Genomic DNA, 13,086 nt, shown 5'->3' with positions numbered 1-13,086 from the left:
CCTAAGAGGGGCATGTGGTGATGCTCTGTCCTAAATGCCTCTGACCACAGTGGTACATGTACATCTCCCCAGAGGGACCCCGATTCCCCAGTATATCCATTGAGACTAGGTTGTAATAAACCATTGAGCAGTCACAGTTTAAAGCACACAACATAGCCTTCAAGTTGCTGGACCTGCCCAGCCTTCCCACCTGTCACCGAGCAGGACCCTATGGGGCTTTCCCAGAACAGCCTCGCCCTCTCACCCCATCATGTTCTCCACCTGCCTCTTGTCTATAGAAACACTTTAGCCTCCTAGGCCTTCCTCGATCTCCAAAGAGTAAATTTAATCAGCGAGGTGAGAAAACTCAGAAAGGAAAACAAAATAATAATAGTTTAGCTATTAAACAAAGCCAAGGACCTTTAGTTCCTCCTCAAGGACTATAGATAATATTCTGAGCCACATCTTTTGAGCTGTTTTGCAGAGACTGAAACACCCACCAGGTGGAAGAAGTTAACTGTATGGTGCCCACAAGCATGTAGACCTCAGACGGGTTGGAACCAGAAGGTTTGTGATGCTGATGTTGTTGACTCCCCATTACCGCACCACCAACCAATCATAAGAATGCCCACAAGCTGATCACAACCCCCCTCCCTCACCCTGTCTTTAAAAACGTTTCCCTGAAAGCCTTCGAGGAGTTCAGGCCTTTTGAGCACTAGCTACCTGGACTCCTTGCTTGGCGCCTGCAATAAACGCTGCACTTTCCTTCACCACCACCTGGTGTCAGTAGATCGGCTTTACTGTGTATGGACAAGTGACCCAAGTTTGGTTCAGTAACACACCCAGTGGAAGGTGGCTGAGTGGAGGCCTGGCGCTGGATTGATACACGTGTGGTCTTCCCCGACATCTAGACTCACAAAGTAACACAGAGATTCATGGTTGCCAGGTTGTCCGGATAGTGTACTAGGCACCGTACCTGGCTCCAAGGCTCCACCTGCCACTCCTCGCAGGGCTCCAGGTTACAGCTCATGCTCAGTGGAGGAGGAGGGCCAGCCAGGAACTGGCAGTGAAATGGTCTCAGGCTGCGGTGGTCCCGGTCCACACACTGAATCTCCCGGATCTGGAAGCCCCCGCTGCAGTTTCTGGAGCACTGTATGGAGAGCGAGAGAAAAGGGGACACCTGAGTCCTTGGCATCAGACCATCCACGCCCGGATTCCCAGGGGTTTCACAAAGCATCACGAAGTTCCAGGCTTCCAGTCACGAAGAGGGGTTAGTAAACTGTCTTCCCTCAGAAAGGGAGTCACTTGAGCAGCTCCCCAAGAGGGGCCTCCCAATGTCAGAAAATGCAGGTGTGGAAGGGTGAAAACCGGGTGAAAAGTCCAGTTCTGTCACTCACTCATAGTGAGCCCTTGGGCGAGCTGCAGAAACATTCTGAGCCTCAGCTGTCATATCTGTAAACTGGGATAGTAACCGTTACCTATGGGGCTGTTGTGAAGATTACAGCCGCAGGGGTGGGCTTGGGGTGAGGCTGGCGCAGCATCCACTCAGTGGGTGGATGTTCCCTAAGATGCCTGTGTTCATTTGAGGCAAATGGAACCGCTGTTGGGGGAGCCCTCTGCAAAGCCACAGCCAACTGTCCCTCAAAATCCTACCGAAAACCCATTTTCTCCCTGAGTGTGAATGCAGGTTGGGTTACCTTGTTTCAAGGGAAGGGCCTCTATAAGGAAAATAAACTGAACAACTGCTCAGTGGTTTGATTCAGGGAGTGGGCCAACCCTGTCCTTGCCCCTACTGCCAGGTTTCCCCCTACAGCACCATCGCCCACCATCCTTCCTTCTATAGCCTCCATCACCGAGGGTTTTCTCAGTGCGTGCCTGCAGCAAGCCCTTACAGAGGCCGCCCTCACGCCCCCTGCCCTGTGCCCGTACCTTGCGCAGCGGCCCCTGCACCCTGCTCTCAGTAAAGGGCACTGTTCACTCGCAGGCTGCTGATTTCCTTAAGATCATGATAAACACGGCTGAGCCTGGGTCACCTAAAACCAGAGTTTACGTGGCCTATTCTGGAGGACTTCTTTGGTTCACTCTCTGACCTCTTGGATTCTGGAAGCTTCTCCATCCCCCACCTAGTTAGATTTTACTTAATCGTAACTTGAGCTTCCAAGACTTGGTCTGTCTACAGTCTGTGTAGAATGCTAGTGCCATCAGTTTCCCTTCAGCTCGTCTTGCCTGTGCATCCTAGTCTCTCAAGGACAGTCCTGGCCTGTCTTGTCACTGCCCACACTCAGGTGGGGACCCGAAGTAGGTGGCATGGAGCCTGATCTCTGTGCTCCTCAGCCCCTCTCCCCCAGATTCTCAGATTGTGATTAACAATATGTTAATTCTCCCCCAGATTGTGGATTAACAATATGTCCTGTGGTCCTTGTGTCCCAAATATTCCTTCCTCCACCCTTCGCATTACTTGCTACTGCCCCTCCTTTAACTTAGCATAAATGTCACATTCTCTGCAAGGCCTTCCTTGAATACCTTCTCCAAAGGATACCTATCCCTCTTGTTATTTATCTCAGATCCTTCCTTGTTTCTATCAAAAGAACTTGAAATGTGAAACAACTTTTATTTATTCTGTCCATCCTTTCTATTAAACTATCACTGCCCTGAAGTTGGAGGCCTGTCTGCCCTGGTCACCATTGTGACCTTGAGCATCTAGCATGGGGCCAGGTGCAGCATAGATGTTCCCCACAGCTTGCTGAATGAATATATGAATTCTGAGAAAAGAGCAACTGGGGGCTCCCAGTGAACTAAAGAGATCTGTGGTCGCTATAAAAAGCATCCTTCTTCAGCCTCTCAATCCTTCCATTGATGATCTCATTACAGTCTTGGCTGAGAAAATGCACCACCACCAAGGTGTGCGCATTGCTGTAAGGTATATTTTCATCTGGCCCTCTCTCTACATGGTAAAGTATCATGCTTTCTGGTTATGGTGGCATAATCATAATTGTAGGGTTGTGGATGGTGAAAGAAAATTCCTCAAAACCTTTCAGTAGAGGTATATCCCAAAATACTGATCCCCATCCTTCTGCCACCAGGCAGATTGCACAAGTCACCTGACATCAGACCTTGGGCTGTAACATAGAAGATGTGGGCCCATATGACAAGGGGGCAGATTGATGCTCTAATGCTACCATAAATCAAATGTGTTTAGCTTCTCAGAAATAAGCAACACTTGCCAGACAGCCCCCGCAAAAGCAAATTCAAAATTTCATTTGCCTGCCATGCTGTAAGTACACAGAGAAAAAAGTAACTGCCAATTTAAAATCAGTCACAGAACAGGAGCTTCTGGGTTGGTGAACACATGGAGGTGCTGGGAGAGTGGTGTGCCTGAAGAAGGCATGGGAACTCTGCTCCCATTCCCCGTGCCTTGCCCTATGCATCCCTTTCATCTGGCTGTTCCTGAGTTATATCATTTTATGATCAGCTGCGGATCTACCGTGTGGATGACAGGGTCTTGGTGCTCTGACAGGGGGTCAGGCCTGTGCCTCTGAAGTGGGAGAGCCGAGTTCAGGACATTGGTCCACCAGAGCTCCCGACTCCACGTAATATCAAACAGCAAAAGCTCTCCCAGAGATCTCCACCTCAACACTAAGACCCAGCTCTACTCAACAACAAGCAAACTACAGTGCTGGACACCCTATGCCAAACAACCAGCAAGAAAGGAACACAACCCCACCCATTAGCAGAGAGGCTGCCTAAAATCATACTCAGTTCACAGACACCCCAAAACACACCACAAGATGCGGTGCTGCCCAACAGAAAGACAAGATCCAGACTCATCCACCAGAACACAGGCACTAGTCCCCTCTACCAGGAAGCCTACACAACCCACTGAACCAACCTTAACCACTGGGGTAAGACACCAAAAACAATGGGAAGTATGAACCTGCAGAATGTGAAAAGGAGACCCCAAACACAGTAAGTTAAGCAAAATGAAAAAACAGAGAAACACACAGCAGATAAAGGAGCAACGTAAAAACTCACCAGACCAAACAAATGAAGAGGAAAGAGGCAGTATACCTGAAAAAGAATTCAGAATAGGGAGAGTAAAGATGATCGTAAAATTGGAAATAGAATGGAGAAAATACAAGAAACATTTAACAAGGACCTAGAAGAACTAAAGAGCAAACAAACAATGATGAACAACACAATAAATGAAATTAAAAATTCTCTAGAAGGGATCAATAACAGAATAACTGAGGCAGAAGAACAGATAAGTGACTTAGAAGATAAAATAGTGGAAATAACTACTGCAGAGCAGAATAAAGAAAAAAAGAATGAAAAGAATCGAGGACAATCTCAGAGACATCTGAGACAGCATTAAATGCACCAACATTCGAATTATAGGGGTCCCAGAAGACGAAGAGAAAAAGAAAGGGACTGAGAAAATATCTGAAGCGATTATGGTTGAAAACTTCCCTAATATGGAAAAGGAAATAGTCAATCAAGCACAGAGAGTCCCATACAGGATAAATCCAAGGAGAAACACGCCAATTCACATATTAATCAAACTATCAAAAATTAAATACAAAGAAAAAATATTTAAAGCAGCAAGGGAAAAACAACAAACAACATACAAGGGAATTCCTATAAGCTAACAACTGATCTTTCAGCAGAAACTCTGCAAGCAAGAAGAGAGTGGCAGGACATACTGAAAGTGATGGAAGGGAAAAACCTACAACCAAGATTACTCTACCCAGCAAGGATCTCATTCAGATTCGATGGAGAAATTAAAACCTTTATAGACAAGCAAAAGTTAAGAGAATTCAGCACCACCAAACGAGCTTTACAACAAATGCTAAAAGAACTTCTCTAGGCAGGAAACACAAGAGAAGGAACAGAACTACAATAACAAACCCAAAACAATTAAGAAAACGGTAATAGGAACATACATATCGAAAATTACCTTAAATGTAAATGGATTAAATGCTCCAACCAAAAGACATGGATTGGCTGAATGGATACAAAAACAAGACCCATACATATGCTGTCTACAAGAGACCCACTTCAGACCTAGGGACACATACAGACTGAAAGTGAGGGGATGGAAAAAGATATTCCATGCAAATGGAAATCAAAAGAAAGGTGGAGTAGCAATTGTCATATCAGACAAAATAGACTTTAAAATAAAGACTATTACAAGAGACAAAGAAGGACACTACATAATGATCAAGGGATCGATCCAAGAAGAAGATATAATAATTGTAAATGTTTATGCACCCAACATAGGAGCACCTCAATACATAACGCAAATGCTAAAAGCCATAAAAGAGGAAATCGACAGTAAAACAATCATACTGGGGACTTTAACACCCCACTTTCACCAATGGACAGATCATCCAAAATGAAAATAAATAAGGAAACACAAGCTTTAAATGATACATTAAACAAGATGGACTTAATTGATATTTATAGGACATTCCATCCAAAAACTACAGAATACACCTTCTTCTCAAGTGCTCATGGAACATTCTCCAGTATAGATCATACCTTGGGTAACAAATAAAGCCTTGGTAAATTTAAGAAAATTGAAATCATATCAAGTATCTTTTCCGACCACAACGCTATGAGACTAGACATCAATTACAGGAAACAACCTGTAAAAAATACAAACACATGGAGGCTAAACAATATACAACTTAATAACCAAGAGATCACTGAAGAAACCAAAGAGAAAATCAAAAAATACCTAGAAACAAATGACAATGAAAACACGATGACCCAAAACATATGGGATGCAGCAAAAGCAGTTCTAAGAGGGAAGTTTATAGCAATACAATTCTACCTCAAGGTACAAGAAACATCTCAAATGAACACCCTAATCTTACACCTAGAGCAATTAGAGAAAGAACAAAAAAACCCCCAAAGTTCGCAAAAGGAAAGAAATCATAAAGATCAGATCAGAAATAAATGAAGGAAACAATAGCAAAGATCAACAAAACTAAAAGCTGGTTCTTTGAGAAGATAAACAAAATTGATAAACCATTACCCAGACTCATCAAGAAAAAGAGGGAGAAGACTCAAATCAATAGAATTAGAAATGAAAAAGGAGAAGTAACAACTGACACTGCAGAAATACAAAGGATCATGAGAGATTACTACAAGCAACTCTATGCCAATAAAATGGACAACCTGGAAGAAATGGACAAATTCTTAGAAAAGCACAACCTTCCAAGACTGAGCCAGGAAGAAAGAGAAAATATAAACAGACCAATCACAAGCACTGAAATTGAAAATGTGAATAAAAATCTTCCAACAAACAAAAGCCCAGGACCAGATGGCTTGCCAGGTGAATTCTATCAAACATTTAGAGAAGAGCTAACACCTATCCTTCTCAAACTCTTCCAAAATATGGCAGAGGGAGGAACACTCCCAAACGCAATCTACGAGGCCACCATCACCCTGATACCAAAACCAGACAAAGATGTCACAAAGAAAGAAAACTACAGGCCAATATCACTGATGAACATAGATGCAAAAATCCTCAACAAAATAGTAGCAAACAGAATCCAACAGCACATTAAAAGGATCATACACCATGATCAACTAGGGTTTATTCCAGGAATGCAAGGATTCTTCAATATACGCAAATCAATCAATGTGATAAACCATATTAACAAATTGGAGAAAAACCATATGATCACCTCATAGATGCAGAAAAAGCTTTTGACAAAATTCAACACCCATTTATGATTAAAAAAAAACCCTCCTGAAAGTAGGCATAGAGGGAACTTACCTCAACGTAATAAAGGCCATATATGACAAAACCACAGCCAACATCACTCTCAATGATGAAAAATGGAAACCATTTCCACTAAGATCAGGAACAAGACAAGGTTGTCCACTCTCACCATTATTATTCAACATAGTTTTGGAAGTTTTAGCCACAGCAATCAGAGAAGAAAAAGAAATAAATGGAATCCAAATCAGAAAAGAAGTAAAGCTGTCACTGTTTGCAGATGACATGATATTATACATAGGGAATCCTCCTCAAAATGCTATCAGAAAACTGCTAGGGTTAATCATTGAATTTGGTAAAGTTGCAGGATACAAAATTAATGCACAGAAACCTCTTGCATTCCTATACACTAATGATGAAAAATCTGAAAGAGAAATTAAGGAAACACTCTCATTTACCATTGCAACAAAAAGAATAAAATACCTAGGAGAAAACCTACCTAAGGAGACAAAAGACCTGTATGCAGAAAACTATAAGACACTCATGAAAGAAATTAAAGATGATACAAATAGATGGAGAGATATACCATGTTCTTGGATTGGAAGAATCAACATTGTGAAATGTCTATACTACCCAAAGCAATCTACAGAGTCAATGCAATCCCTATCATATGACCAATGGCATTTTTCACAGAACTAGAACAAAAAATTTCACAACTTTTGTGGAAACACAGAGACCCCGAATAGCCAAAGCAATCTTGAGAAAGAAAAACGTAGCTGGAGGAATCAGGCTCCCAGACTTCATACTATACTACAGAGCTACAGTAATAAAGACAGTATGGTACTGGCACAAAAACAGAAATATAGATCAATGGAACAGGATAGAAAGCCCAGAGATAACCCCACACACATATGTTTACCTTATTTTTGATAAAGGAGGCAAGAATATACAATGGAGAAAAGACAGCCTCTTCAGTAAGTGGTGCTGGGAAAACGGGACAGCTACATGTAAAAGAATGAAATTAGAACACTCCCTAACACCATACACAAAAATAAACTCCAAATGGATTAAAGACTTAAATGTAAGGCCAGACACTATAAAACTCTTAGAGGAAAACATAGGCAGAATGCTCTATGACATAAATCACAGCAAAATCCTTTTCGAACCACCTCCTAAAGAAATGGATATAGGGCTTCCCTGGTGGCGCAGTGGTTGAGAGTCTGCCTGCCGATGCAGGGGACACGGGTTTGTGCCCCGGTCCGGGAAGATTCCACATGCCACGGAGCGGCTGGGCCCATGAGCCATAGCTGCTGAACCTGCGCATCCGGAGCCTGTGCTCCTCAACGGGAGAGGCCACAACAGTGGGAGGCCCGGGTACAGCAAAGAAAAAAAAAAGAAAAAAAGAAATGGATATAAAAACAAAAATAAACAAATGGGATCTAATGAAACTTAAAAGCTTTTGCACAGCAAAGGAAACCATAAACAAGACCAAAAGACAACCCTCAGAATGGGAGAAAATATTTGCAAGTGAAGCAACTGACAAAGGATTAACCTCCAAAACTTACAAGCAGCTCATGCAACCCAATATCAAAAAAACAAACAACCCAATCCAAAAATGGGCAGAAGACCAAAATAGACATTTCTCCAAAGAAGATATACAGATTGCCAACAAACACATGAAAGAATGCTCAACATCACTAATCATTAGAAAAATTCAAATCAAAATTACAATGAGGTATCACCTCACACCAGTCAGAATGGCCATCATCAAAAAAGCTACAAACAATAAATGCTGGAGAGGGTGTGGAGAAAAGGGAACCCTCTTGCACTGCTGGTGGGAATGTAAATTGATACAGCCACCATGGAGAACAGTATGGAGATTCCTTAAAAAACTAAAAATAGAACTACCATGCAACCCAGCATTCCCACTACTGGGCATATACCCTGAGGAAACCATAATTCAAAAAGTGTCATGTACCACAATGTTCACTGCAGCCCTATTTACAATAGCCAGCATATGGAAGCAACCTAAGTGTCCATCGGCAGATGAATGGATAAAGAAGATGTGGCACATATATACAATGGAATATTACTCAGCCATAAAAAGAAACGAAATTGAGTTATTTGTAGTGAGGTGTATGGACCTAGAGTCTGTCATACAGAGTGAAGTTAAGTCAGAAAGAGAAAAACAAATACCGTATGCTCATGCATATATATGGTATCTAGGGAAAAAAAAAGCGTTCTGAAGAACCTAGGGGCAGGACAGGAATAAAGATGCAGACATAGAGAATGGACTTGAGGACATGGGGAGGGGGAAGGGTAAGCTGTTACAAAGTGAGAGAGTGGCATGGAGTTATATACACTACCAAATGTAAAATAGCTAGTGGGAAGCAGCCGCACTGCACAGGGAGATCATCTTGGTGCTTTGTGACCACCTAGAGGGGTGGGATAGGGAGGGTGGGAGGGAGATGCAAGAGGGAGGAAATATGGGGATATATGTATATGTATAGTTGATTCATTTTGTTATAAGGCAGAAACTAACACACCATTGTAAAGCAATTATACTCCAATAAAGATGTTAAAAAATAAAATAAAATAAAATCAGCCACAGAACAAATGCAGAAGCATGCTAATAATTTCCACACAAAGCAGCCATTTGTCTGACAAACAGATTTCCAGGAAATAATCCATGGTTAAAACAAGAGGGCTCTTTATTAGGAAGAGGAATTTTCTAAGACGTAAATGTACAATGGGGTTTTGTTTTCTTATTTTTCATTGGTTGCTACTATCTGTTATTCCTAGATTTTTGAAATTTGCATTACCTTTTTGTCAAAGAGTACATTCACATTCAGTGGGAAATGAAGTTTATTAATATGGTGAAGTAAATAATAAGGGAAGATACTAAATCTGTGACTCTTCTGTTTCATTTTCAGAAGGGCCTCTGATTCAGTTAGCAGGAGTGAAGTGGCAGGATATAACTGTTTTGCCTTTGTTTGCTGAATGCCAATTATCATATTCATTTTCTTATTGTCCTAAAGGAGGGTTATTTGTATTCAAGTTTTCCTAACCTGGAGTCTGTGGACCAGACTGAGGACAGGAGCCAGACTGAGGAGAATGGAATGACTGGCTAATGCCCAGTTGTGTCCAAACAGGCCTAACCATTTTCTGCTTCTCACACCAGTTTGTTTAACTGATGTGATCAGCAAACCAGACTGAGTTAGAAAGAAAATTCCTCTTAGCTTACAGGAGCCCCTGGCAGAGAGAAAATGAAATCACAACCATTTCTTCCTTGTGTTGATTCTGATTTATGGAGTCATCCTGACACACTTTCCACGTTAGACTGCTTCCAAGTGTTCAGATGAGTATAATAAAGTTAGCCAACGTGGGATTGGGAGGTCAGCAGATTGCATTCAAGTACGACCCTGACACCAAGTGGCTATGTGACTTTACCTGTCTAAGCCTCTGTTTCTCCATCGGTATTAAAAGGAGGATAAGCTGGCTGGTTAAATTCTCCCAGCATTCTAGAGTGATATGTGTCTGGGATCACTGGACTTGCATTCTGCTTTGATTTCAGAATACTTTCTTGCTCTCCAAGTACTAAACCAGGATATGGAAATAATTCTTTTCTGTTCCTTTCCTTATGTTAAACAGATTCATAAGACCCTTAAGATCAAATAATTCATTCCAAAAATTCTGTGTTGAACAGCACCCAAATTCATCTGTCCGTCTTCCCCCCACCCTATTCCCACTTCACTTCCTCCCTGTTATTGGGCACTTAACTATATTCCAGCTCCTGTATCCCAATCTAGCAGAAGGAAGAAGTCATGTAATGAGTAGAAGTCGTAAAGATTATATGTCAAAAGTCGTTCATGATCTAGTGAGGGAACAAAGGAGGAGGCGGTCAACTTCACCTGAAGAAGCCAGGCAGGGCTTGAATAGAGGAGCCAAAGCTTGAGCTGAATCATGTAAGATGAGTAGATGCTCACTCAGCAGGCAAAATAGCGCGGGGGACATTCAAAGTGGGGGTAATGGCATATACGGGCGCAGTGCCATGAAGCAATAAGGCTTGTTCAGGAACATGTCCATCAGAATGCTAGAGCAGCGGGAAGGGGTGGACAAAGAGAGATGGGCAGGGGCCATGATAGGGCCTCACGGTCTGGACATCAGTCCTCAGCTAGAGTCGTCTTGACTTCATGCTTTCTGTGGTCCTAAAGGTTTCCATTTGATTGCTGTTCTTTTCTCTACTTGTGGATTCCTTCATCTAAAACACTTGGGGCTTCCAAGAGTGGGTAACAGTTTAGATGTACAACAAAGTATATCAAGAGAAAATAAATGCAGTGATTTTGAATGTATTATTCACCTTCCAGCTGGTCAGTTTTTGCTTTCTGGGCACAAACGCTCCCCTATAACGTGCAGTTCTGTTTTAACTTTTGCACATCGGGCTTTGATGTATGTTTCTGGGAACACGTTATGTATGAGAGTCAGGGACTGTATTTAGCAAGACGGGGCTCTTTCTCTATTTTATTCATTTGTAAAAGTTCAGATCTAAAAAAAAGGTAGCGCTGAATATTATGAAACTCAAGGCCATAAGAAATGGCTGCCACTTGTATTTTCCAAAATAAAGCTACAGGTAATAAGGTCAGCTACTGCTAAAATAAAATTGCAACACTACCTAGGTGGGAAGACAGGGCATTCCAAGGAAACGTAAAAATCTTTGATTCATTTCAGAAATAATCAAGATCTGTCAGACTTAACTACAAAAGTTATTATCATTCTAAGAAAGATAATAAAGTTTACAAAACTGTAGGAGGTACAGGCAAAACGTTCAATCAGGAAGTGTGTGGGGCTGTGAGGATGCATAGCTTTGGTGTCAAACCCAGGTGAAGGTTTTTCAAGTTCATCTTTGTCACTTACAGCATTTCTTCCAGAACAAGAATCACTTCTTTTCTTATGCAAATTTTATGTTATGTAATTGGCATGTGTCTTACAACTGATGTACATATTTACTGTGTAGTGTTTCCTTTCTTTCTGAAAGGCTGTCATTAAATTGATGACCCATCCCCCCAGCTGACGGTTTCTCAGAACTGAGAGTATTAGTACTAGCTGATCATGTGTTAGTGACTTAAACTCTCCAAGCCTTCATTTCCTCAGTGGGAATTATAAAGAAGGTCGTTTATTGGATAAAAATAAAACTGTTTACCTAGAATTCTTGTGCGGTGTCGGGTGGTGATATTTGGCGAGTGCCAGGATGCAAGGTAGGTCAAGTCCTCCAAAGCTCATGGTTCACCTTGTCTGCTTAGTCCTGGGGAGTGGAGACCTGATGGACGGACAGGACTTACTCCACTGCCACCTTTCCACAACACCCCTGCCCCAAGTCCAGGAAGCCAGAAGTTAGCAAACGCCTGAGAACTACTCCTAACCTTTACCCAGAGCTCAAAGTTTGCCCAAGGCTTCATCTGAACAGTCTTTTACCATTTACAAAGTTGTTGCACACACACTCTTTTGATCTGTACAACTTTATGAGATTAGTAGACGCCGTAGGATCCCCTTCATTTCTTTAGAATACTAAAGCTCCTAAGAGGTTGGAAGGAAGGACCAGCGTTCTATGCCGGTGACAAAGTGGAGCTGCCAACCCAGACGTGTCTGATCCCGGGCCCAGTGCTGCTTCCAGGATTCAATTCTGCAGAACTGCGTTTTCTCAGGTACACCTCTGGGACAAACGTGAGGACTATGCCCTGGAATTTGTTTCAGACAGATCAATGCATGAAGAAGAAGCCATTCCAAAAAAGAAAAAACAACTTCTAGACTTTTTAAAGGTAAAGATCTGAATGTACAGGCTCATTGTACTGCCACATGTATGAGAAAATGTCCACAGCAGTTGCACCAGGGCTCCATCATGGAGATGAGTGGTGCTCGGAACAGAAGCCCGTTAAACAGCTACAATTCAGACAGCACACACAGCAGTGGGATGAGTAACCCGGGGCCTCTGGTGTGATCCCTGCGGGTTCAAGGGAGGCTGCAGAAGACCCTTAGTCCTACAAGACTGAAGTGCCTCCGGATCTGGGGTAGGGGTCAGTGGGATAATGCAGAAAGATTCACGATCAAATTGGAATTCTTCCCTCGGAGAAAGTATTTGTGAAAAGGTAAACCATCAAGTTGGCAGAATCTAAACCCTCTGGATAGTTAAAGGCAAAACCACGGGGTCTATTTTCCTACTCTAGGGTTTGGAGGTTGGCCACTGAGTAAGTTTAAGAGTCCCGGTAGAATAGTGAAACTAAGGAGGCCTTCAAATATTTCCTAGTATATGATTTGGACTTTAGACATGCATATGAACTGGTTAATAACGTGGTAGTCCAAAAGCTGTATCATTCAGTCACCAA

At 42.3% G+C, this 13,086-nt stretch overlaps 1 protein-coding gene and 1 long non-coding RNA gene across 3 annotated transcripts in view; one reads left to right on the top strand and one right to left on the bottom strand.

The window, feature by feature from the left end:
- Positions 1–13,086, bottom strand: part of ADAMTS12 (ADAM metallopeptidase with thrombospondin type 1 motif 12) — a 396,268-nt gene that overhangs the window by 49,515 nt on the left and 333,667 nt on the right. For both annotated transcript variants that reach the window (XM_049707993.1, XM_049707992.1), the window contains one exon: positions 956–1,129. In XM_049707993.1, the coding sequence (XP_049563950.1) occupies positions 956–1,129 (174 nt within the window). The remainder of the gene's footprint in view (positions 1–955; positions 1,130–13,086) is intronic.
- LOC125964002 (uncharacterized) overlaps positions 8,710–13,086 on the top strand; it is a 234,804-nt gene continuing 230,427 nt past the window's right edge. Inside the window, exon 1 of the long non-coding RNA XR_007476456.1 lies at positions 8,710–8,840. This is a non-coding gene — a long non-coding RNA (uncharacterized LOC125964002). The remainder of the gene's footprint in view (positions 8,841–13,086) is intronic.

Source organism: Orcinus orca, chromosome 3 (assembly GCF_937001465.1).
Source record: "Orcinus orca chromosome 3, mOrcOrc1.1, whole genome shotgun sequence".
Taxonomy (NCBI): domain Eukaryota; kingdom Metazoa; phylum Chordata; class Mammalia; order Artiodactyla; family Delphinidae; genus Orcinus; species Orcinus orca.
This window is presented reverse-complemented; position numbering and strand designations above follow the sequence as displayed.